Below are 24,059 nucleotides of genomic sequence, written 5' to 3'. Positions count from 1 at the left end.
AGTCTTATTGTTGTTTAGGGTGAAGATTGACTCATTTTAAGTCAACACAACAACACAAGTGACTTCTCTTTTATCTGTTCATTTGACAATCAGCATACAGTCGTTGAGTTTTATTTGAATCCGTATTTTGGAGTTGTCGTGTAAAACTGTCTCGTTTACCTTGGTGTAAAATTCTTTCATGTTTTTCTGTTTGTTTTTTTTTGTTTTGTTTTTTATCCCCAAATCACATTTTATTTTCCTCTGTTTACTGATGTTTTATCTGAATATCGAGGACAAACTGTATTTTTGGTGAACAAGGGAACACACTGGTTCAACCTTGTAGTCGTTGTAGCAGCCGTTCACATTTGAAAGATGGAGATGCCAGCAGCTGTTTGTGGTAAAATAATAATTCTGAAGGTGTTTCAGACCTAAAACAAACCATCTCTGTCCTCTAACGTGTACCTTTTCTTTTATTTCCTGCGTCTACTCTGAGTGAATGAGAAGGAGCACTTTACGGCGTCCATGTAGTCGAGAGGGCGATAGAGCTTGCTGTGATTATTCTGTCGAGTGTGGTTGTATTCACTGTAACCGAGCAATGCACTGATCAGCACATCCTACGTAACCTGTCATTTTAATGGACATTTTGATTGCTACAGATTATTTGTGCCTTGGCCTTTTTACAGTGCACTTCTTTTAAAATGCTTTCCTCTCGCCGCGGCTGTCGACGCGCTGCACAGAGCTGTTGGTGATATCTTTGAGGAGGTTCTGCATTTACACAGAGAGGAAGGTTTTTATTTAGTTCCTCGTAAACAGATCTGGTCTTTGGACGTCTGTGTGGTTGGTACATGGTGTATTTATGAGTTATCTGCTGAAACTTTAAAAAAAGGTAAAAAAAAAAAGTGTGGATCCAGGTGCCAGGAGTCACGTGGAGCCATGATATCGATGCCCCGCCCACACTTCCTCCAGACTCGCTCACGTTTCAGTTTAATTAATACTAGCGTCAACTAAAACGAAACGTATCCGAAAAAATTGACACTTGAACATTCATCAACTTTATATTAACTACCTAAAATGACAGAAACCATCCTTGGAAAAAATTATTTGTCGTATATTTTAGTGTTTTAGTTTGGCCCAAGTCCCGGCCACTAACATTGAGGGGGTGGAGCTTATGACCTATACTGCAGCCAGCCACCAGGGGGAGCTCTACTTGCCGTAACTTTAAAGCATGATAAGATATAGATAACATCAACTCCTGTTGTTTCGCTTCGTTTTTTGTGCAAAAAAGTACAATAGGAAAATGTTTACTTAAATTTACTTAACAAAAACAATTGCTTAACAATTGCTTAAGAGAAATAAGTTAAATTTCGGTGCATTGCTGCCATCTACTGTTTAGTTCTGGTCTCAGCGTTGTGTTGTGTCCGCAACTCTGACTAAAACAGTGCGACCCCTAGTGGACAAATTAGGATTAGCTGTTAATTTTATTGAAAGTTGGCAGTTAATGTCTTCTATGTAGCATTTGCACTTTGCAAATCCAGCCAGGAGGCCCAGATTTGACCCTCCGGTGGGACGGTTTTAGCCCCTGGGCTGTATGTTTGACACCCCTGAGCTAAAGCTAAAAGACCTGTCCAGGCTGTCCCCTGCCTCCTGTCTCAATAAGTGATAATGAAAAATGAATGAATGAAGGAGTAACTTTTAGCGAAAAATTGCAGTTTTTGCACTTTGTAAATTCATCCTGTGGTCCCAGATTTGACCCTCCAGTGGCCTGGTTTTGGCCTGCGGGCCGTATGTTTGACCCCCCCTGGTCTATAAAACAAAAAGTAAAGAAGAAAACCTTGAGGATTTTTGAAATGTTGGATAACATGGATTAGTCTGTGAAGCTCCATCCAGAAAAATAAAAACTAACAATGTGGGCGGGGCTTAATGCGATGGTTCACTTGTGTAAACGTAGCCATTATAAATTAACTCAGATATCACAGACAGCTTTGTGGAAGCAGCTTTTATTTATTTATCTATTTATTTATTTATTTATTTCTTCTTTTTTATTCTTTTTTTGGTCAGAAACAGTTTTGTTGTTCTTAAGTTTTTGTTTGTGGGAAGTTTGGACAACTTTACACTAGTGGCCTTCAGAGCTGTGCATCATTTCTCTCATTCCAGTTTGAAAAAATAAAAATAAAATAAATACTGCTACTAATAATAACTTGTCATTTCTATTCTGTATGAGACCACTTTGAATATTTTGTTTTGATGATATAATATGCAAATGTATTCTTACCTGATTTTATTTTATAGTTGTTTTTTTTTTGTCTTTTCAACTGCACCAGTTATTAATAAAGTATTGAACTGAAAACGTTTATGAGCAGCAGGCGTCATCTACTGTGAATCTATCAGACTGTCAGCACCGTCTCAGTGGTGTTGTGTGTCTTTTTGTCTCTTTGTGATTCATTTCTGTAGTAATTGTGGTTCCTCTTTGTTCTATGTGTTGTATGTTTTTCTGTCTTTTCCGTTTTTTCTGGTTGTTTTACTTCACTCTGTGTCATTGTTCTGCTCCCTAGTCATTTTTTTATAATCATTTTATGTCTCTCATGTGTCCCATCTTTACTTTTTTGCGTACCTTAGCAGTCGTTTTGTGTCTCTTATACATTTTGTTTCTATATTTGTGGTAACTTTTTAATTTCTTTGCTGATTTCTTTCATTTGTTGTTGTTTCACATTCTGTTTTCTTCATCTCTTTAGATTCCTCTTTGTGTTTGTTTTTATCTCCCCTCTTAGTTGGATTGCATCTATTTTTGTGACTAATTAGCTGTTGTGTCACATTTCTCCGTCGTCCTTTTGCGTCTTTGTGTAGTCGTTTGTGTCTCTTATTGTCATTTTCTACTTCTCTTGTGTCTCTTTGTGTTTTTCTCCATCTCTTACTTGGTGTCTTTGTAATTGTCGTGTTCTGTTTGATTTGGTTTGTGTCTCTTTACGGTTCTTTTGCTGCAGCTCAGCGTCGTTATTTCGTTTCCCTCAGACCTTATTAAATGTTTCCCACACTTTTAATTTGCTCATTTTTATTCCCTTGCTTCTCATATTTTCTAACCTTTACACCTCCTGTGTTCTGGAAGCTCATTTCTTTCTGGTCATAATGATTTGCTATCGTCCGTCTGTTCCCAGGCCCTCAGCGGCCCCGGCTCCTGAATGTGTTCCTGAACGTGTCTGATGCCAAAGTGTCATTAAAGACTCACATTCACTCCTCTTATTCACGGATCGTCCCCACGGCTCGTATGACACTACAGAGGACACTTCCCTCCGCTGTAAAAAGTGTCGAGAAATGATTTCCTGAGTCAAGATATAAAGTTATAAAAGTAATTCAAACCAATACTACTTACAATACTACTATAAGGACAAGAAAGAACGCCCACAAGTAAGTGCTAAATACTAAATACTCCTGTACCCACAGGAGTATTTAATTTAAATTAAATTAAATTAAATTAAATTAAATTAAATTTAACGCACTGGAGATTCAAGTTGTAATAAAATAAAATAAAATCCACCAAAAAAATAAATGAATACACTAATACTACTGCTAATAATAATAATAATAATAATAATAAGAAGAAGAATAAGGCTAATTCACATTGGAATAGAATATTAAAATAAAATATTTTAATATTAAATACAGTTAAATAACACAACACCATTAAGAGCTGAGAGAACAATTTAAACCCTGCAATAAATAAATAAATCAGACAATTAAAAAAAAACTGAATCAAATGAAGATAGAAATGTGATAAATAAATAAATAAATAAATAAAATAAAATGAAATAAATGAGACCATAAAGAGTTCATAGGACACATAAAATGTTTGAGTTTTAATTGCGTTAAAAAAACAAAAAATAAATAAAAAAACGAGAAAAAAAAAACAGGAAGTCAAACAGGAAGTCGGTGGGCGGGGCTGTTTCTTCTGGTCACGTGTCAGTCACAGGTGTGTCTGATTGATCAACTGATTCCCGAAAGAAGAAACGAACAAACACACGATGAACACAAAGATGATGAAGATGAGTCCCGGTCTGAAGGTAAGAACTTTATGAATAAAACAACAAGATTAAAAACAGTCACTGTGTCTGGTCCAGGTTTAAGTTCAGGTCCAGTCAAAGGTCCAGTCTAAGGTCCGTTCCAGGTTTAGGTCCAGGTTCAGGCCCAGTCTCAGGGCCAGGTCTAGGTTTAGTTTCAGGTCCAGTTTCTTCTTCTTCTTCCACTAGTTAACTAAATGAATCTTAGCTCAGAAATAAATCCAGACTGTCTTTGAACGTTTGAACATTTATCCAGACCAGTTCCTGTCTCCATGGTGACGACTGGGTCATGACCCTCACTGTCTGATTGACAGGTGCTGGTTGTGTCTTTGTGTAGTCATTCTGTGTGTCTTGTTGTTGGTTTGTTTGTCTCTTTCAGTTTGATTGTGTCTCTTTCTACTGATCTTTCATGTCTCTGTCCTCATTTTGTGTCTCTTTCTTGATGGTTTGTGTCTCTTTGCAGCCATGTTGTGTGTCTTTGTGATTAGTTTGTGTAATTTAGTCATGTTGTATATGTCTGTAGTTGGTTTGTGTCTTTCTAGTGTCTTTGTGTCTCCTTTCTAGGGATTTTGCGTGTCTTTCTAGTTGGTTTGTGTAACATGTAGTCATGTTGTGTGTCTCTGTAGCTGGTTTGTGTCTTTAGTTGGTTTGTGTGTCTCTTACATTTCGATTGTGTCTCTTTCTAGTGATCTTGCGTGTCTTTGTGGCTGGTTTGTGTCTTTATCGTCCGTTTTTGTCTCTTTCTTGTTGGTTCGTGTCTGTTTTTAGTCTTTTTGTGTGTCTCTGTAGTTGGTTTGTGTCTTGTAGTAGTTTTGTGTGTCTTTCCAGTTGCTTTGTAGTCCTGTGTGTCTTTTTGTTGTGATTGTGTGTGTCTTGTTGTTGGTTTGTTTGTCTCTTACAGTTTGTTTGTGTCTCTTTCTACTGGTTTTATTCGTCCTTGTTGTCGTCGTTGTGATTAATTTGTGTCTCTTTGTCGTCATTTTGTGCAACAACATGTCTCCATCTTTAATCAGCTCCTCTCAGAGGAAGTCAAACCAGACTCGATCCTTCAGGTCGTGTCTCTTCATGAGGTCGGAGCTCTGATATTTCTTACAGTGGGTCATGGATCGGTGCCCAGCGTTCAGACTCCGTCATTTGTTGTGTTGTGTTTTTTTTTTTGTCCAGAGCTCAGTGAGCTGCCAGACGCTGGTGTTCACGGGAGGAAAACATCCTTTAATCCTGGTCTGAGCGTCGCCGTGGGACACACTGACCCAGGTTTGATGCTGCACGGGACAAATCAGGCAGCAGGTAGGACGTGTTCAGGTATAATTAATAAGATAACTGAAACTTTAAAGTTTAAAAACAACTTATTGTTACCTGGCGCTGCTGCAGCTGAAAGGTTTCCACTTTACTAAGACGTGTCTAAGTTTATTTGTTTGATTTATTGAAAATGTAAAGAAAGAAAAATCAACTATAGAAACATATGCTGCTGATTTACCTCTGATTCTTTTTTCATTCTCAAAATGTGCAAACATTTATTTACGTATAAATCTACGTCCATAAGATGCAAAGACTTTGCACAATTAGCCTTTACCCAGTAAATCATTATACATGCACAATACAAAATAAAAAAATCAATTAAAAAGCAAAATGTAAAGAGAATAGATGATCTTATCTCAGTGCGTCAGAGTGTCTCCAGGATGTTTAATCTTCTTTTAAAAGGTTCGTCCTGATCGACTGTGAATGTGGAGCTGAAAGGTTTAGTTCTCTGGATGATGTCGAGTTAAAGAACAGGAGACTGGAGGAGTAGAGTTGATCTGTAGCTTCATCAGACGCTTGAAACGAGGTTCAAGTTCTGACTTATCATTACAAAGACAAGAAGAAGAAGAAGAAGATGCAGCTCTTCCAGTTTCTGTGGAATAAATAATAAAACTGGACATGTATATGTAGTGAGATTATTTTACCTTCTAAATCAATCAGATCTTAACATGTGAGAGTCTTTCCATCTTGTTCCAACATCTGGATCATGTCTCCAAGTCAACAAGCAGCTGTTGATGGTTCTGATCCAGCGGTAGGTAGAGATCCATTAGAGACAGCAGCTGCTACAATATTCTACTGACCACATGATGGCGCTGCTGATTTACAGACACACAAACTGAGATCAGATCTCAAGTGCTGGCTGGGGACGCATGTGGAGACACATTTATATTAAGACCAGGTGGAGACACAGGGACGTAGAGATGGACAGGTGGAGATTTTCTGGAGGATCAACTTTGTTTTGATGCTCTTTTTGTGTGTTTGTGTGTTTCCATCAGGGCCATGGCAGGTTCATGGAGGTTCACTCAGCGTCCACGTCTCTGTTTTATTTCCTGTGTCTCTACAGTTTTACTCGTCCTGCTCTTCAGTCAAGGTACGTCAGCTTCAGGACCGGTTCACCAAACTGTTTGTTCTCTGAACATCAATAAAAACACAAACCTGTTCAATGAAACTCTTCTAATTATAACAGGTTCTTTTGTGTTTCAAGGTTCTCATCTTTGGCTGCTCTACAGTGTGTAGACGTCTTAGGATATTTAAAAAAATGGTTAAAAGGTGAAAGTCTTGCTGTGTTTTTTTTGCAGCATTAAGATCCAGGCAGCAGGAAGAGAGGCATAAAAGAGACGTCCTTAACTCAACAGGTATTTATTTATCTTTCACTTCAGACGGTCTGTTTCACCGTATCACGTCACAGTTTGAATCGGTCACAAAGAGACTCGACGACTTGTCTACGTTTTGTGGTGGTCGTACACATGTCCTTTTTAAAACTACAAGGGACATCTGGACTCGTAGAGTTTCTAGAAGACGTTTTGTCTAAGTCTTCAGTTCTAAAAGACAAATGAATCACTCAACACAGGAGATCCAGCTCTTGAGGCAGGGATTCATCAGTCCACCTGCACCTGAAGGACAAAGGAAGACAACAACGTCTACATCTTAGCCAGAGAAGACAGATGGTTTGGAAGAGAGGTAAAGGAGATCAATGTAAAACTGAAAAACTCTTCTCTGAACAGAGGAAGAGGACTGAGATGTAATCGTACACCATCTTTAGTCTGGACTCTCTGACTGATGATGTTTTGCTAGATTACCATTTATTTGACCAGTGAGTATCTTGACGTAAACAGACTCTAGCTCCACCATCAGACTTTTAGAGCTGAAGACTTGGATGAAACATCTTTAATAAATAAACTCTACAAATCCAGTTCTCCTGGTTTATTGTTTTTTGGATGCATTTTATTTATTTTTTGGTTTAATTTGAAACATGTGCGTGTTTCTAACCTGAATCCTGGTTGAACGTGCGTCAAAACATTTACAATTATGTCTAATTATCTATGTCTTTAAATCAAGAGATATTTATTCATAAAGAAAAGACGCCACATTAAAGAATCCTTTGAGTTATGCTGCAGGAAATCATCTAATTGAGCTGCAGCTCTAAAGCTAAAAATCAAACAACATGTCAGATTTTAGTCGAGCATAAAGCCATGCAGACGTCGAAGGTGGATCATATTTAAGATAAATTTAATAAAAAGGTCAATATCCGCTCAGTAAATGGGACGAAGTGTTAAACTGACCCCGTGTTATTCACATACCAACCACCCCGGGGGCTGATTCCTTCTTTTTTAATATATTATGCTGACGCTGCTAATTCCATAACAGAGCTGTTGGAACCAGAATGAGCTCCCATTGACTTCACTCTCTGCTTTTATTTCCCAGAGATCCCGGAGGAGCACATCGACCCCGCTGCCATCGATCTCACTCCTCTGGTCAATACACTAATAAATTCCAGCCAGTCGGGTACGTTGTCATAATATCATTCAGGTGCAGATCAATCCCGAGGCTCTAAATCTTTCATGTGTGTCGTGATTAAACCTCTGCAGGGGTCATACTTCAGGCAGGACTCTTTAAAGCGTCTCTCAGACATCTGCTTTCAGATATTTGTCTGAATTTGCAGCCGAGAATTTGGCTTAGTTCTGTACTAAACACACAGAGATGGGTTTTAATGATCTACTGAAGGTTATATTTTTTTGGAGATTAGGTTGGACTGACCTTTAAAAACCTGATTTATTATGAAAAACTGTGAACATGTTTTAATGAATCTACACAGAGCTAGGAGAGTTTTAAACCCTCAGTGAAACAAATCTGATGGGTTAAGACGTTTTTAAAGAACAATTTGGGAAAAATGTCAAAATGAAATAAAGACAATTATTGCGTCTTTATGCAAATAGTTTGAGATGTTTGTCTGAATTTTATTTGTATCTTTTCTGCACAAAACACACACAGATATAGGTCTTAATAATCTTTTGAAGGTTGTATTTTTTTGGAGATTAGGTTGGACTGACCATTAAAACCTGATCTTTAAATTCAAACGCCTCCTCCTGATAGTCTACTTTATACATGTGAACATTCATAACTGCATCATTTACTTTTCCATCGACGTCAATCAGATTGAATATTTATCAGATTAAAGCAGAGTCTGGAGATGAGTTAATGAGAAGAAATGATTCAGGTTTATTTTCATCTCTATTTTGTGAACCGTTAAGTTTATTCTACATCTCAGAGAAAGTTTGGACTGACCTTTAAACACCTGATTTATCTGGTTGTAAACGTGTAAACGTTGACTTTGTTTGCTGCGTATATTGGATATAAAACCAAGACAAGTGAAAGTAATTGTAATTCAGAGACGTGACCGTTTTTCAAGGTGAGTTTTAATCTGTGTTCCTTCATAGTTTCAGTGTCTTCAGTGTTGATGTACAATGCAGAGAATGAGAAGATGAATCCAAACTTTCAACTTTGACGTCTTTCTAGGCTTTTACTTGTAAACATCATGTGTTTCTTGCGTTGCAGGCTCTCGGCAGCTCTTCTCTCTGCTCAGCGTGACGTCCTACAGCTCCCTGGCTCTCCACAAACTCACCCTGCTGGTCTACAACAGTAAATATCACCTCCTCTCAAACAGCTGAAGCTGAAAACAGACTGAAAGTGTGAGGAGGGCAGTCACTGAGGTCTGCTGGTTCCTGGCTTTAAAACCTTGGCTGTAGCGACATCTAGTGGTGTGGATGCACAGTGACAATGATCTGTTCATCACATATATGTTTAGACTTTATTAAAATATGGTAGAATCTGAAAGTAGACAAAGAAAACCCAAACGGAAATATTAGACTTGTGTATTTGTTCATTCAGGGTAAAGTGAGACAATATTACATATCAGTGAGGTGCTCCTCTAGGATTAAATCAGTCTCAGTCTGATCTTCACAACACATGTTTGTGGACAAAGGAGCTTTCTGAGGAGCTCAGAGAAAGAGTTGTTGTTGCTCATCAGGCTGGAAAAGGTTCCAGAACCATCTCTAAAGAGTTTGGAACCCACAAATAATCCACAGTCAGACAGATTGAAGACGACTGTTCCCCTCCACAGGAGTGGTCCACCAACAAAGATCACTCCATAATAGTCTGAGAGGTCCCAAAGGAACCCAGGGGAACTTCTAAGCAGCTAAAGGCCTCTCTCTCATTGGCTGATGTTAATGTTGATGAATCCACTGAACAACCATGGTGTGGTGGACAAAGACACTGCTCTCCAAGAAGAACATTTCTAAACATCATGTGGACAAGACAGAAGACTATTGGGACAATGTTTATTGGACAGATGAGACCAAAGTAGAATAGTTTGGTTTAAATGAGATGAAACAACACTGCATCATTCCAGCATCAGAACCTCATCCCTCCATCAAACATGGGGGTGCTAATGTCCTGGTTTGGGCCTGTTCTGCTGCATCTGGACCAGGACGGCTTGTCCTCATTGATGGACCAATGAATTCTGAATTCTACCAGTGAACTCTAAAAGAAAATGTCAGGACATCTGTCCATGAGCTGAATGTGAAGAGAAACTGGGTCATGCAGCAAGACAACGAGAACCAAGAACACAAGTGGTTCTACAAAAAAACGGTTAAAGAAGAACAAGATGAATGTTTAGGAACGGCCAAGTCAAAGTCCTGACCTTAATCCAATAGAAATGTTGTGGAAGGACCTGAAGCAAGCAGTTGATGTGAGGAAACCCACCAACATCTCAGAACTGAAGTGGTTCTGTTCTGAGGAATGGGCTAAAATTCCTCCAAGCTGCTGTAGACCACTGATCAGCAGTTACCAGAAACATTTAGCTACAAGGAGGTCACAGAGGATACTGGAGACAAGCAGGACATGATGTGATCTTGTCATTCTCCAGAAGCTGATTTCTTTTTGTTTTTCAGTTTCCAGCATCAGAAGTTTAGAAGGCACCATGTTCAGGAGGAGGTTCTGCTACTGCGTCACCAACGACACCAACGATTTAACAGGCAGGAGAAACAAACCCTTTCAGTCTCCTGCTGCGTCAAATCATTTAACAAACCTTAAAGCTCGACTCTCTCCTCAGACTTCACAGCCATTCTCCTGGACGTGATGGGAAACTCCACCAGCTACCTGCACGAGCTCTTCAAATCTGCCTCCATATTATCAGGTGGGTGGATGTGACTGAGGAAACGTAGATGAACATGTACCTGGTGTTTGGTCTTGTGTCTTATGATCCTTCTTCTGTGTGTCTCAGTGAGCCAGAAGAACAACTCAGACTGTATTTACATCTGTGTGATGGCGGGTAAGATGGGTAAGTAGAGCTCAGGACACTGGATGTCCGTGTAGACGTTATAGTAAATGCTTTAAATGATCTGGAATCAGTAGCTTTTGGCAGCCGTTTCCAAAATGGCCGCCTTCATAGGTTTTCTAGATTCTTGCAGAGAAATTTTTGCTAAGAATATTATTTATATTGTCTCTGATATTTCAATATGAATATTTACTTTATTGATTCAAAGTGTAATTACTTCATACTTTATACATTAAAATAATGTTGAAAAGTTGTGGATCAAATATTAAATAGCAGCTATGTGTGGTCATTTACCTCAATCTGTAATTATGCTGCCAGTGATTTAACTAGTTGCAAATTTTTCTATTTTAATTAAACAACTGAAATGTCATCTTATCATACACAATAATTTATTCCATTTAAGTGGATTTTTTTTTTTTTTTTTAGATATTTATGTCTGATTCTTCAAATTTAATTAACACAATTACATCATTATTTATATAATATATATACATTCACCAGTTCAGAGAAGAATTTCAGGGACACCGTTTTTCAGTCCATCACTGTCTGAGCAGAAACTGTTTTTATTTTTCACTAAAAATCCAAAAATAAAATAGGACATAAGGATCCTGCTTAAAGAAAAATAAAACCAAACCAGTCGAAATATTAGCACACATTTTATTTTGTTCTAAATGTGTCTTATATCTCTAGTCAATCTGTACAAATGCAATTCTTGTACATTTTTTACACTCTGTTACATCCTATTGTGTTTGCTGTATTTATTTTAATATTACTATTTTATTTTAATTCTATTTTTCCACCTTTCTTACAACTGTGTCTCTTTTACTAGTGAGCTTCAAGAGTGTTTTCTTTTATGTGCAACTAAGCAACTGTGACCAATCACCTTCATCTCCTGTCTATCTAAGTCTCAGACCACGTAAACCTGCTGTATTATATTTGATCCACAACTTTTCACCTTTATTTTACCAAAACTTAACGTATAAAGTAATTACAGGCTGCTTCCATAAGGAAAATATTCATATCATGTATGGAAATGGTGCAAAACATGTCGGACTTCACAGGACTAAAACTTTTTGTACTTATGCAAGTAATTTAAGAGAGAATCTTAATAAATCCATCAGTATTTCAGCTTCTGTTATTTCTGCTGCAACATTTATAAAAGACTTTCTTCTCATTTTCCACTTGCAAATCAAATGTCTTGGGAGGATAAATAACATAAAGGAATGAGTTGCTTCTCTTCATCTGTATTAATTAGTGGTGGTGGTGATGATGATGATGATGATGATGATGATGATGATGATGTCTGTGTCCAGGCAGAGAGGTGTCTGAGGAGTTGTGGGAGGTCGACTCCATCACTCCTCTCTTCAACCAGACCATCGTAGAAGGACCTCACACAGGTTCATGCTGATCCACCACTAGACCAGCAGAGAGCAGCATCGGCTCACACCACTTTAATAAAAGTCACACACACACACACTCACACAGCTACAGATAGACTGTTAAAGGTGTAGTTAGCTTAGAATAATAATAAGCACCAGTACAAACATCAATAAGATGAAGTTTCCTGTTATAATAGTCGTTTTTCAATATTAGAGTATTACAGTGTCATCTTTTACAGTGTAGATAATAACTTATTTCAGTTTGTCGCTGGTATTTTGGCAGAAATTAAAATAATTTAGACTTATAGTAAAGAGACCATTAATCAACCACAAATATATTTAAATTTTAAAGGTGAACAAACAAATACTGTAGCACCACGATGCAGCATCTAGAGGCTTTAATGGAAGAATTTAATACCTGAACTCTATGTCTCTTTCACCTTTTCCTTCAGCTAACGTCTCCTCCTTCAGGCTCCCTGTCGGTGAGTACATCATTACTTATATATATATATAAAAGACACACAGAGAGGTTTAAATCTCCAAATGTCTATTTTAAACCTCAGATTGGCACCAACTGCCCACGAGTCTGAGTCACATCTCTCCATCTGGGATGAGCTCGGCGTTAACCAGCAGAGTCCTCTCTACTGCTCATGGTGAGTCTCTTTGTTCGGGCAGGAAGCTGCTCAGGTCTGATTTCATCCAGGAAAAGGTTTAAGAACAGAAATGAGCTTTGAGTTTGCTTCCTCCGTCCACATTTAATGTCTCAGAGAACAACGACAGCAGAGCTATAGAAGTCATCCAGTCTTTCTACACTTCAGACGCATGAACCACCTCAGATTTAAGAAGATTTAAACCTACAAAGACTAAATTTACTCCTGCACAAATGTGATCATTCATTTTTACTTTAAGTTGCATGTTTCCCGGAAATCTGCCTAAGTAACGTGCGACTGAAAGTAGGCTGTGGTTCATAGTGGTGCTGACACATGTTTCTGATTTCACGTTTCCTGCTCATCTGGGTGCTTTTCATTTATTCTCCTTATTGTGTCCTAAGCTTTTAGTCAGTTAATACATCCCTAACAATGAGTAGTTTGTATAAAGAGCTCTAATTGTTCCTGTTCGTCTGCGTCTCGTTGTTTAACTTCAGTTATTCTGGATGAAACCGTCCCAACGTCAGTGAAGGTCACCACCACTCGACCTTCCTCCACCTTCACGCTGCAAAGACAAACTACACCTGAAGGGACGGAGACGTCAACAACACCACCACCACCACCGAGTACCACCTCAGAACAGACCACCACCACCACCACCACCGTCACCGTAGCGACCGCTGCAGCCACCACAACAGTAGCACCAGCGATTAGTCTGAGCCGACTAACCACAGCTGCTACGACGATAACGCAAGACGAGGCGTTCACCGTTCGGCCAACGAGACGAACGACAACAGTGGAAACAGAGAAACCTGGTAAAGATTTAATCATTTTAGATTATATAATTACATTTAAATCATTTAATGTGAAACAAGTCAAATAACAACTGATTAAAGTCAGGTCAAACCATAGACTTCACATCTTCTCAGATGACGTCTATCACTATTGTTACTCTGCTGTTCATCTCCTACATTAAGCCCCACCCACAAACGATCTGATTGGTCCAGCAGATCTTTGCTGGAGCAGAATCAGTTTCCAACAGAGAGACTCCAGATAAATGTCCTCCACCATAAAAACATTCATAGGTGGAGGACGTTGTTCTGTCTTCCAGGTTACTGTTCTGTAGATGTTCTGCTTTTCTATGTTAGTACGTCATTGTTCTCTCAACCACAAGGAGGCGCTAACTGAGAAAATATAAACAGATATTCATTATTTTTAGTTTTTCTGGTAGTAAGGCTGACTATTGATGGTTGAGGGTGATAAAGAGATAGAACTCCAGCTGCTGACTGTGACCTGCAGCTGTAATCTCATCACATCCATCCTCTGTCGTTTCTGGACACAGCGACGGATACTGATTCAATCTGAGCTCAGGAGAGAGGGGGGTGTGTGTGTGTGTGTGTGTGTGTGTCTGTGTGTGTGTGTGTGTGTTGTAACATGGGACGGAGAGGGAGGAAGTCATGCAGAGGATGGTAACCACGGTAACGAAGGCACAGCCCCGTTTATGTGGATTTAGTCGATTTGGTTTTCATCTTAACGTTTTAGAGGTTAAATTCAAATGAACCAAATATTCAACATGATCCATCAGGATCAGTGACAAAAACTAAAACTGATTATAAATTAATTATGAATTATGACTAAACATTGATTTCAATCTGTCGTTTTAATATTTGTTTTTAGGCTCTGATGCATGAATCTCCTTCAGTGACGAGAGATGAATATTTATTTTGTCGCCATCTTTAATATAATTTTTTAAAATATTTTAAGATAGTTTATGAATTTATTTAAATCTGTATTAGTGTTAGAATTATTTTTAGGCACCATCAGTGACAAAATAAATAAACTATTTTAAATTTGTTTATAAATTGATTTAAATCTGTAGGAATTTTAATATTATTTTTAGGAACAAATAGTGAACAGTGATGAGAGACGAGTATTTATTTTTTCACCGTCTTTAATATGATTTAAAAAAAAAAACATGTTTTTTTAAAATGAATATTATAAATATGAATTTATTTGTTTCTGTAGTCAAAATTATTTTTAGGCAAAATCAGTGGTTAAAACTCAAATTAAAATATTTGAAAATTAATATAATGATCATTGACTAGAGACAAATATTTCTCTTTTCAGCATCTTTCCTTAAATAAAATGTTTAGAATAAAAATGGGCACCAGCACAAGAGTTGGTCAGAAAAAAGGTTTTCTGTCATAATAATAGTTTTTTACTTACAATTATACGAATAATACAATGCACAATTTGACAGTGTAGATAATTAAATTATTTGAGTTTATGCTGGGATTTTGGGCGATTATTTAGTATTATAGTGACTAAAGTAATCCACTTTAAGCACTTGTTTCATCTTGGTTTATTTGCCATTAATATCTAAAAATATCCTTTCATTTTTTACAGTGCAGCATCAATTTTCATGCAACCTTTCCACCGTAGTTAAATAAATCTTAATAAAATGCTCAGAATAAAATAGCATCAGCTGATGAGAAAGGATTTAATGATCCACAGAGGAGAAACTCAAGTTTGTTTATTTCTCAGTTTAAGACTCAGTCCTCAGGACCATTCAAATATTAAAGTCACTAGATGGCAGTAACACCCCACTGAACAGACATCAACCCCCATCCCTCCTCCTCCATCCTCCCCCATCCTCCCCCATCCTCCCCCATCCCTCCCTCTGAGTTCTGCCTAGCAACAAACAGAAGGCCGGAGCATCCTGTGCTATTTGTCAGAGAGTCATTAGTGTGCAGGTCGGCCGGCTGCAAGGCGTCTGCTCGTTGTTCGTCTCAAACCATGAACGTCTGCTCTGTGTCGGCTCGTTTAGCGAAAGGATTTCAGGGTGAATCCAGGACAGAGACTCAAGTGGACATGAAATAACAAATCTGAGACGTATGGGACAAATCACTAAATAAGACGATTGGACGAAGAAAAGAAAAGAAAAAAGAAAAGAATGTTACTAAATCTTAGATCTTGATTCTCTTGGTTCAGGTTTAGTAGCTGTGGAGGTTCTCATCATCCAGGTCCTCCAGGTCCTCCAGGTCATGGTTTATCCAAAAAAACTAAAGGTGAAGGAAGAGCAGCTGGACATGTCCATAAAGACCTGGATGAAATGTCTTCAATAAACTCTACAAGTCCATGTTTTTTGGGTTTAAGTGTCTGATTGTGGAAAACATTGATGGTCTCAGTCAGTCCAGACCAGATGAGACGAGGACGTCTCTGCAGGACGTTGTGGTTCTTCTGGTCTATAACCTCCATTCCTTGTGTTTCTTGGTCTGAGCAGTTCTTTATTTGCTTCCTTCTTCCTTCTTCTTCTTCATTTTTCCTTGTTCTTTCTTCTTCTTCATCTTCTTGCTTATTCTTCTTCTTCCTTCTTCATTCTTCTTCTCTCTCTTCTTTCTTCATAATTCTTCTCCTTCTTGTTCTTATTTCTTCTTCTTCTTTTCCATTCTTCCATCTTCTCCTTCTTCCTTCCTTCTTTCTTCTTCTTCTTCCTCGTTGTTTCTCTGCAGCTCCTTCATTTCCAGACTCTCCTCTAACAGCTGATTCTGAGATGAATCTGACTCAAATCAACATCTCGTCTGCAGCAGAGGGAACTCTTGTTCTTTCTTATTTATGACAAAGCTGTCGTCAAGACAAACATTGGCTTTTTTTTTTTTTTCATAGTTTCTCTGTGATGTTTGCTGAAACCTTTACTGTGAGAAGACAATGCCATGAAGCTGAAGTGGTGCTAATGAAGAGAGAAAGCACCCAGTCCTGCATCTTAAATCCACCAGGCACCACTAATCCTTTTTGTTTCCTCTTTAAGGTGGATGTATAAAAGCTTCTTGAGCCCGGCGTCGCCACGACACGGTTTACAAAATGAGCAAATACGTGCGGCATGTGGATAACGTTCTAATTAAAATTCATTTGAATCTGTATTTTCATGGTAATGTGGAGCCGCTCTACCTGAAATAGATTGACTATGATTAAAATGCAGCAGCTCCCGTGATTCCTGTGATGGGAATTTAAGCACCAACGTGACATTATGCAAAACAAATACAGTGGCAATATTTGAAGGATGATTTACTCCACACATAATGTCTCCAAATCACCTCCCTGAGCTTTCAAAGGTTAATTATAATGTGTTTATTTAGTTATTTTCACTTCACCTAATCACCCTTTTGTCTCCGTTCTCCATTATTTGGTTTTGTTTGGCCGGGCGTGCACTAATGAAGGAGGTGGTGAAGGTTTAATCAGAGCTGCTCATGACTGACGTGACCTCTTTCTCTCTCTGTGTTGAGAGGTTGTCCTTGGAGAAGGTCAGAGCTGAGCGGCGTGGCCATCTCCTCCGGCGCCGCGACCACGACCACGACCACCGTCGCCGCTCACAAGCTGCAGCCCTGTGTCCTGGAGCTCTGCAAGTTTTTCTCCCAGTGTCTGTGCAGACCCTTCAGCCACAAGACACGCATGAAGAGGTTCTTACAACCGATTATTACACTTTTCATACAACAAGAGGGCGCTGCTGCAAACTGGAGATGTGGTTAGACTTACAAAAAGCTATGCATATATGAAGTAGCAGTGGTGGGCCATGTGTTTACCACCTAGACCTTCAATGACCTCCAACCTCATTAAAACACCTCTTAATACGATGGTTATGACTCCACTGCTATAAGAACCATCAACATCATACAGATACACAATAAAACAGGACGTAGCATGGTAGACAGGTATCTCATATAGAGAGATGAATGTCATCACTAAAGAAAGAAACTCACTTAGAACGATTCATAAAGTCTCCTCTCACTCTCTGCAGCCACCAGCACCACATACGTCAAATCCAGCAGAAGCATCAATGTTGACCCAATAAAATGACAAAAATATACATAACAGATGTAAATAGAATTCATTTTATTCACCAGAACTTTAGAAACTATTTAGAGTTCTCCTCAGATCCTGTCAACCAAGGGTAGCGCTCATAGTTGCTGACCTGAAAGTTTCCCCGGCTGGGTCAGGCTAGCTAGCTCCAGGGTTGGGCGGCCTTTCCTCACAATATCCAGCTTTTCCTTCAAAGTCCGCCGTGAAAATGTCTTTCTAAGAAGATCTGCAACCAAATGGATAGCCTCTCCTCCTTCCTCCATGGTGGCTTCAACAACTAGCTATGACGCTACCGTAGGACACAGAGAAGGACTAAGAATACCAACTAGAAATGTGATTGGTTAAAGGAACAGCGTCATTACAGTGTGTTTCAGTTTTAATTGTGAAGGCCCAGGCAGATTTCTTTGACTCCAGCAACACATGATGATGAAATATGATTGGATACAAGCTCTAATGCTAAGCTACACTGACAGAAGCACCACAGCTGAGAGACAGACAAGACATGACATGACAAGAATAAACAATTGGTTTTGCAGAGTCTGTCCCAAACACCTGTGATTTATCAGGAGCAACCATCTCTGAAGGTTAGCTAAAACCTGTCTCTAACTAAAACCTTAGAACCATCACACATATATCTTGACATCACTCAGTTTGTAGTTTATGGCCTGTTAATATAATCCTGTTATTCTAGCTGATAGTTAGTTTATCTAAGGTATTTAGTTTATCTATTACCTGTATAGAGGTGACTCAGACCTTCCCTGAGTCTTAGCTCTGGTTGTGTTGCGTTCATGGCCCATTGTTCATCACAGCGTCCTCCTGTCTTCCAGTTACTGCGACGACAGCCACCTCTGGTATGAACAGCACACGTCTGAGGTGTGTCGGCGGGTCAGGAGAGTCTCCTTCTCCAGAAGTAAGTGAGCTGTGGCGGGAGGGTTGGATGTAGGACGGATCGATGGCTGGGTGGAGGTGACGGAGCGACTGTGAAAGCTCCGTCAGAGTTAATCCTCATCTACAGCCGGGCTCTGTGTACACTAGAGAGACGGTCCTGTCTGTTAAACCTTTACTGAGATGTGACTCAGAATTTAAACTTGAAGATGACACAGTTAGTTATTTTGGAGTGAAAGGAAATTAATACAAGAGCTTCAAGTGATCTGAGCCTGGATGACCCACAAATGATCTTCTGTCGTTAAGTGACTTAAATTATTATCATTATTTATCAAAATCCTGTTTATCCTGCAGCCGTTTGTCTTTTTAATCTGATCTGATCTCCACCTGTCCATCTCTACGTCCCTGTGTCGCCGCCTGGTCTTAATATAAATGTGTCTCCACATGCGTCCCCAGCCAGCACTTGAGATCTGATCTCAGTTTGTGTGTCTGTAAATCAGCAGCGCCATCATGTGGTCAGTAGAATATTGTACCAGCTGCTGTCTCTAATGGATCTCTACCTACCGCTGGATCAGAACCATCAACAGCTGCTGGTTGACTTGGAGACATGATCCAGATGTTGGAACAAGATGGAAAGACTCTCACATGTTAAGATCTGATTTATTTAAGGGGGAAGGAAGGAAGGAAGGAAGGGAACGAGGAAAGGAAGGAAGGAAAAGAGAAAGGATCAGCGTTCACACCTGGACTCTAGAGACCAGATCAGACTGAGGAGATGAAAGAGAATCAGTGATAGAAGGTCAGCTCTGGTGTAATTCAGTTTTATTGACGGTTTCTAATTTGTTGTTTCGTCCTTAAAAGAAATCATCTCCTCAGTTTCCTCTAGTGGTTCTGAAGTAGGTTCAACAAACAGGAGAGTCTGAATCAGAAATAATTGGGGGGGCACTTCATCCTTCACCTGCGCTGACGGCGTGGTGTCGGTGTAGGAGCTCATTAGAGCGTCTGGTTCTGCTGGAGCCTAATGGGCTGAAGAGGTCGCAGAGAGACGATGATCCCACGTCACGTCACCGAGCGTCCTCAGGCTTTAATTAGAGCTCAGCCGGTATTTATAGACCAGAGGACTCTGAGCGGAAACTGACTTTAAAAAGAAGAGAAAGAAAGATTTAAAGATCAAATGGAGACACTAAAGGAGAATAAAACGAGTCAGTTTTAAAATAACGGTTTGGACTAAATGTGCTTCAAAACAACAAAATTAATCCGATGATAACTTCATGAAGCTCTAACAGGTGGTTTAGACTTCTTAAGTTGACCCAGACCATAACACCGTTAGAAATGTAACCAGGCGCCATGGCGACGCAGACATCAAGAGCTGTGATTGGTCCTCTTGTTAGCAGCGTGTTTCCTCTTCAGTATTTCCAGCTGCTTCTCCATCTCTGCAGTTTTTGAACTGATTGTTTTGGATCAATAAAGATAGAACATGGAGGAAAGGTTGACACGACCAGTTTAAGACGACGTAGCAGCATCACTGAGTCTCCGTATTAATAGGCCAAGTAAAATTAGACTTATTATAAATGATTTATCGTCGTCATGTTTGGTTCACGTTTTTGAAGTGAGTTTTAAGAGATATGTGACCTTTAGACGTTACTTATTGTGACGCCTGATAGTTGTAAATACTTGTCTGATGCATGTCCTGCATTTTATTGTAAATAGTTGTAAATAACTTTTGAAATTTACAGTTTAGATTTACATTCAAAGTTATAAAAATGGTTTGTTAAACATGTTTGTGGTTTTCACGGTGAAAAAATCAAACCTTTTCCTGCTCAGATGTTATGTTTCTAGTTTGGTTTCAGGTCCAGTGTGTTAATACAGTTTGTCAACATGACAAACTAACTGTAAAGTCACACATGTGAGGTTGTGGTGAAAAAGAATGACACCAAACAAGGAGAGGTAAACTGTTTTTAAGATGAAATATAAAGATAAAACCAAAAATAGTCAAACTTATAGGCCAGTGATTCTCTAGACCACAGAGGGTTAAACTGAGGAAGTCTCGTCTTCACTGGTCATAATGTTGTGGCTGATTGGTGTATAATTATTTCATTAAACCCACAGCTAGCAGTAGAATCTACCTGTTGTGTCTCTGGTGTAACCTTCCTCCCTCCTCCTCCTCCTCAGATCTGAAACAGAGATGCTTGACAAAGATGTGCAGTAAACTGTGACCAGAGCCGAGGCCGAGGAGCGGGGAGACAAAGAGCCGTTCATCGTCACAGGAAGTGACCGAAACCACAAACTACAGCTGAGCGCACATCTGGAACATCTAGAGAACGTATGAGAACCGAACCCACTGGAGCTGATCTCCAGATCTGGTTCAGGAATCGTTCACCATCATTCACCCTCCGCTGTGATTCCCTTTAGAAACATCTGGGACGTGACTGAAAACCAAAACACGACTTTTAAGATTCACAAACCGGTTGTTGTTGATTTGGAAGAAATGTAGAAACGATAATAAAAACCTGGCTACGTTTTACTTTTCTTTCTCTGATGCTCGTTTTCAGTCGGATTTTATCTGGAAAACAATATTAGTATCACAACATGAACAAGAAACATTAGTGTTCCTCCCTAAACGTCAAATAAATAACCTTCAGTAAAAAGAGTCTCACAGAGGACAGGTCTCTGATTCCTCCTGGTTTTAAATGAAACACGACGTCTCTCTAACTCGATCGATTGTTAAAATAATTGGTTATTAATTCACTGTTGAACGTTAATCGTTGGAGCGTCTGTTCTGACGCAGCACGCTTCATCTAAATTAACACGGTGTCTTTGAGAATTAACGTCAAATTACAAATATTGTGCATTAAATGAGTCGACACGCTGATGGGACAAGATCAGATCATGTTGGGTGTGAAGGGAGAACCTGCTGCCTTACAGTCTAAGCTCAGGGAATAATCCACAGGTTATGCAGATATTCACAACGTCTTGATTTATCTAAAAACAAAAAGGTTCCTTTAAACGGAAACAGTTCAGATATTGTAACTGAACCCTCTTCCTGTGTCTAACATGATATAAACATCTGTACCGTCCTCCCCCTCAGATGCACCTGTCCCACACAAAGCCCCACTATCAGCCCCCCTGTTATTAAAGCCCCTCCCCTCCCCTGCAGGCAGTCATTGATCCGAACTCCTGGAGGATCAGATAAGTCCGGGTCGACCCCCGGGTCAGAGACAAAGACAACTCTGTGCCCCCCCCCACCCCAACCCCAACCCTCCTCTCCTGTCAGGACCCCACCTCTGTTAGAGCCTCACATACCTGAACGGGACCCAAACCACGATAAGATCCTGCTCAGGTGTCACCCCAGAGCCAATAAGAGCTGAACCGAGGGGGGCGGCCGGAGCTCAGAGTTTATTCTGTTGGGAAACGGGACGCCATTAAAGAGTCTTTTTATTGGCTGCTAATGTCTGAGACAGAGGTGAAGCTTTGTTCAGTGAGGAGGACACAACTAGTGCAGCTGACGTCCCACAATTAAGGTGAGTATGTCACATTTGTTTCAGCATTTTAAATGTTTTATTATTATTTACTGGTTGAAATTATGATAAATTCAGAAATGATGAGACGGTTAACGGAAAGGAAGTATTTTAACTGCTTCACTAATCTGTTGATGAATCCAAAGGTGGTTGTTAATTAACAATTAAGTTAATTCTTTATTAGTAAGTGGAGGAGACCAAAATTAGAGTTTAAAGAAACCTGAATATTAAGCTTCATCAGATCAACACCTCCAGCTGGATGGTCGTCTTGTTCAGCGTCTGTTAAATATGGAACTAAACATGAAAACATTTATATGCATCCTTTAAAAAGAACATTATAGTCAGAATTTGTCGTTAAGTAAATTGTTTTATCTCCTGATGTTTTATATAAAATGTATAATTTATCATAAATATGGGATTTATTAACAAAAAAATACATAATTTGAAGGAAAGTGGTTTAAAAAGTGAATTACGGAGACGTGTGCTTGAGATAATTAAAGCTAGTCTCAGTGCAGTAGCAGCTAGCATTAGTTAAAGCTAATAAGTGACTGGTGTCCATCTGTTTTCTTCAGTACATTTCAACATTTCAGGGATTTAATTTGACAAACCAGATACATAAAGTTTGTTGCTAATTGCTAACTAGCTTAGCTAACTAGCTTAGCTCAGGTGTCTTTTAGATGAGCCCAAACACAGTTAAGATTTATTGTTTGTCAGTTTTTAGGATTAATTTTCCTAAAAAGTCAGAATTTAATTGAGAGTGAATATTATAGAGACATGTGCTAAGTTAAGTCACAGCTAGCCTTAGCTAAAGCTAATGATTGACTTATTTTAACCTGTAGTTTGGAACTTGACAATAAATGTTTGATTGTTCCAACATTTCAGGAACTGGATTTGTTAAATCCACACACGAAAATCACTAAATCTAAACATAATTTATCAAATAACCCTGCTACATGCTAACTAGCTTAGCTGGTTTTAGCTAAAATCGTCCTATAAAGTCATTAAATTGTGGTTTTACAGTGTTTCTAGCTGCTAAGGCTCAGTGATGGTAGTGTGGATTTTAATTTCAGTTTAATTCCTTTTGGAAGGAGACACTTAAACATCTGCAGTAGTTTATAGATCATTTATCTTTATTAGTGTATAGGTTTTAATATTTTCATACAGTTATAAGTTAATTATAATTTATAGGTAAACAGAAAATAAAGTGTTTTATCTACATTAGTGTTATCACAGATCATCTGTTATGGATGGAATAAATAATAATTAATAATGATGGCGTATTTTGGGGATATTTTGTGTTTTCTCCCATAAATCAATGTTTAAATATAAATTAAAGAAATAAACTGTAGGTTTTTGTTCAATAAACTAAAACATATGTTAGCTGCTAGCTAAAACCCCAAATGTAAAACTGTGAATGTCATCAGTTTAGTGTGAATTAATGATCTTGAGCCCTGTTTCTAATTCTTTCCAAGTCATTTAAGGTCATTGATATTTAAACTGAGTCTCTGTCGTTGTCTGGATCCATTAAGGTGCAGAGGTGGTCACTAATGTGGCGGCTGACCTCCTCACAGGTTTCTCTAACTTCGCTGCCTTCAGTGAAACATGAACAACGCTAATGACACCACTTCTTCTTCTTCTTCTTCTTCTTCTTCTCGTCCTCGAGCCGAGCGGGGGCCACAGGTGGGCCGAGCTGTTCTACGCCATTAAAGGGCCTGAAGTAGAGAGAGTGGCGAAGGTCTCGTTTGGCGAGCCAGTAATCAGCGACTGTAATGACGGCGGTAATTTATTTAGCTGGAGACGAGACGTCCGGGTGAATTCAGGTCTCTGTTGCACATGAATAGAAATAAAACCTCTGACATTTGTGGCCCTCGCTGATGAGACGGAGCGCTCGTCGCTGTGATTTAGTGTAAAGTCGTCATTTCACCTCAGAGGGAGGTCGAGGAAAGTTTCAGCTGAGCTCTCTGTGTGGTGTTATGGTATTTAGTCTGCAGCTGTGTTTGATTTTAAAACTAAATTATGTGGAGAACGTTGTAAACCAAACATTGCGCAACCTCTGTCGTGCAGAAAATAGGATTTTAACATTTAACTGAGAATAAAATCCATGTTGAGAG

General features: G+C 39.1%; 1 protein-coding gene across 3 annotated transcripts; it reads left to right on the top strand.

Moving 5' to 3' along the window:
* Positions 1-4,746: 4,746 nt before the first annotated feature.
* Positions 4,747-20,935, top strand: hhla1 (HHLA1 neighbor of OC90). Of its 3 annotated transcripts, XM_084546624.1 has the most exons (16): positions 5,043-5,101; positions 5,196-5,318; positions 6,326-6,420; positions 6,629-6,685; positions 7,755-7,835; positions 8,886-8,969; positions 10,280-10,363; positions 10,441-10,524; positions 10,612-10,668; positions 11,979-12,062; positions 12,497-12,526; positions 12,608-12,697; positions 13,189-13,506; positions 16,977-17,148; positions 18,376-18,458; positions 20,603-20,935. In XM_084546624.1, exons 3-16 carry the CDS (start codon positions 6,330-6,332, stop codon positions 20,644-20,646), a joined length of 1,359 nt encoding a protein of 452 aa, XP_084402750.1. In that variant the 5' UTR covers positions 5,043-5,101; positions 5,196-5,318; positions 6,326-6,329; the 3' UTR covers positions 20,647-20,935. The 3 variants fall into 3 exon arrangements, with proteins under 3 accessions (XP_084402749.1, XP_084402751.1, XP_084402750.1); XM_084546623.1 differs by having other exon boundaries at positions 4,747-5,318; XM_084546625.1 differs by lacking the exon at positions 11,979-12,062 and having other exon boundaries at positions 4,747-5,318.
* The last annotated feature ends 3,124 nt before the right edge of the window (positions 20,936-24,059 follow it).

This window comes from Chelon labrosus, assembly GCF_963514085.1.
Source record: "Chelon labrosus genome assembly, chromosome: 6".
Classification (NCBI taxonomy): domain Eukaryota; kingdom Metazoa; phylum Chordata; class Actinopteri; order Mugiliformes; family Mugilidae; genus Chelon; species Chelon labrosus.
Note: the sequence above shows the minus strand (reverse complement) of the source record. Positions and strands in the feature narration are given on the sequence as shown.

Bases quoted from the DNA above. Each gene is read 5' to 3' on its own strand.
- hhla1 (XM_084546623.1), top strand. From the start codon at position 6,330: ATGGCAGGTTCATGGAGGTTCACTCAGCGTCCACGTCTCTGTTTTATT. The intron at 6,686-7,754 runs GTATTTATTTAT...TTTATTTCCCAG, and splicing joins AGACGTCCTTAACTCAACAG to AGATCCCGGAGGAGCACATC. The intron at 10,669-11,978 runs GTAAGTAGAGCT...GTCTGTGTCCAG, and splicing joins TGTGATGGCGGGTAAGATGG to GCAGAGAGGTGTCTGAGGAG.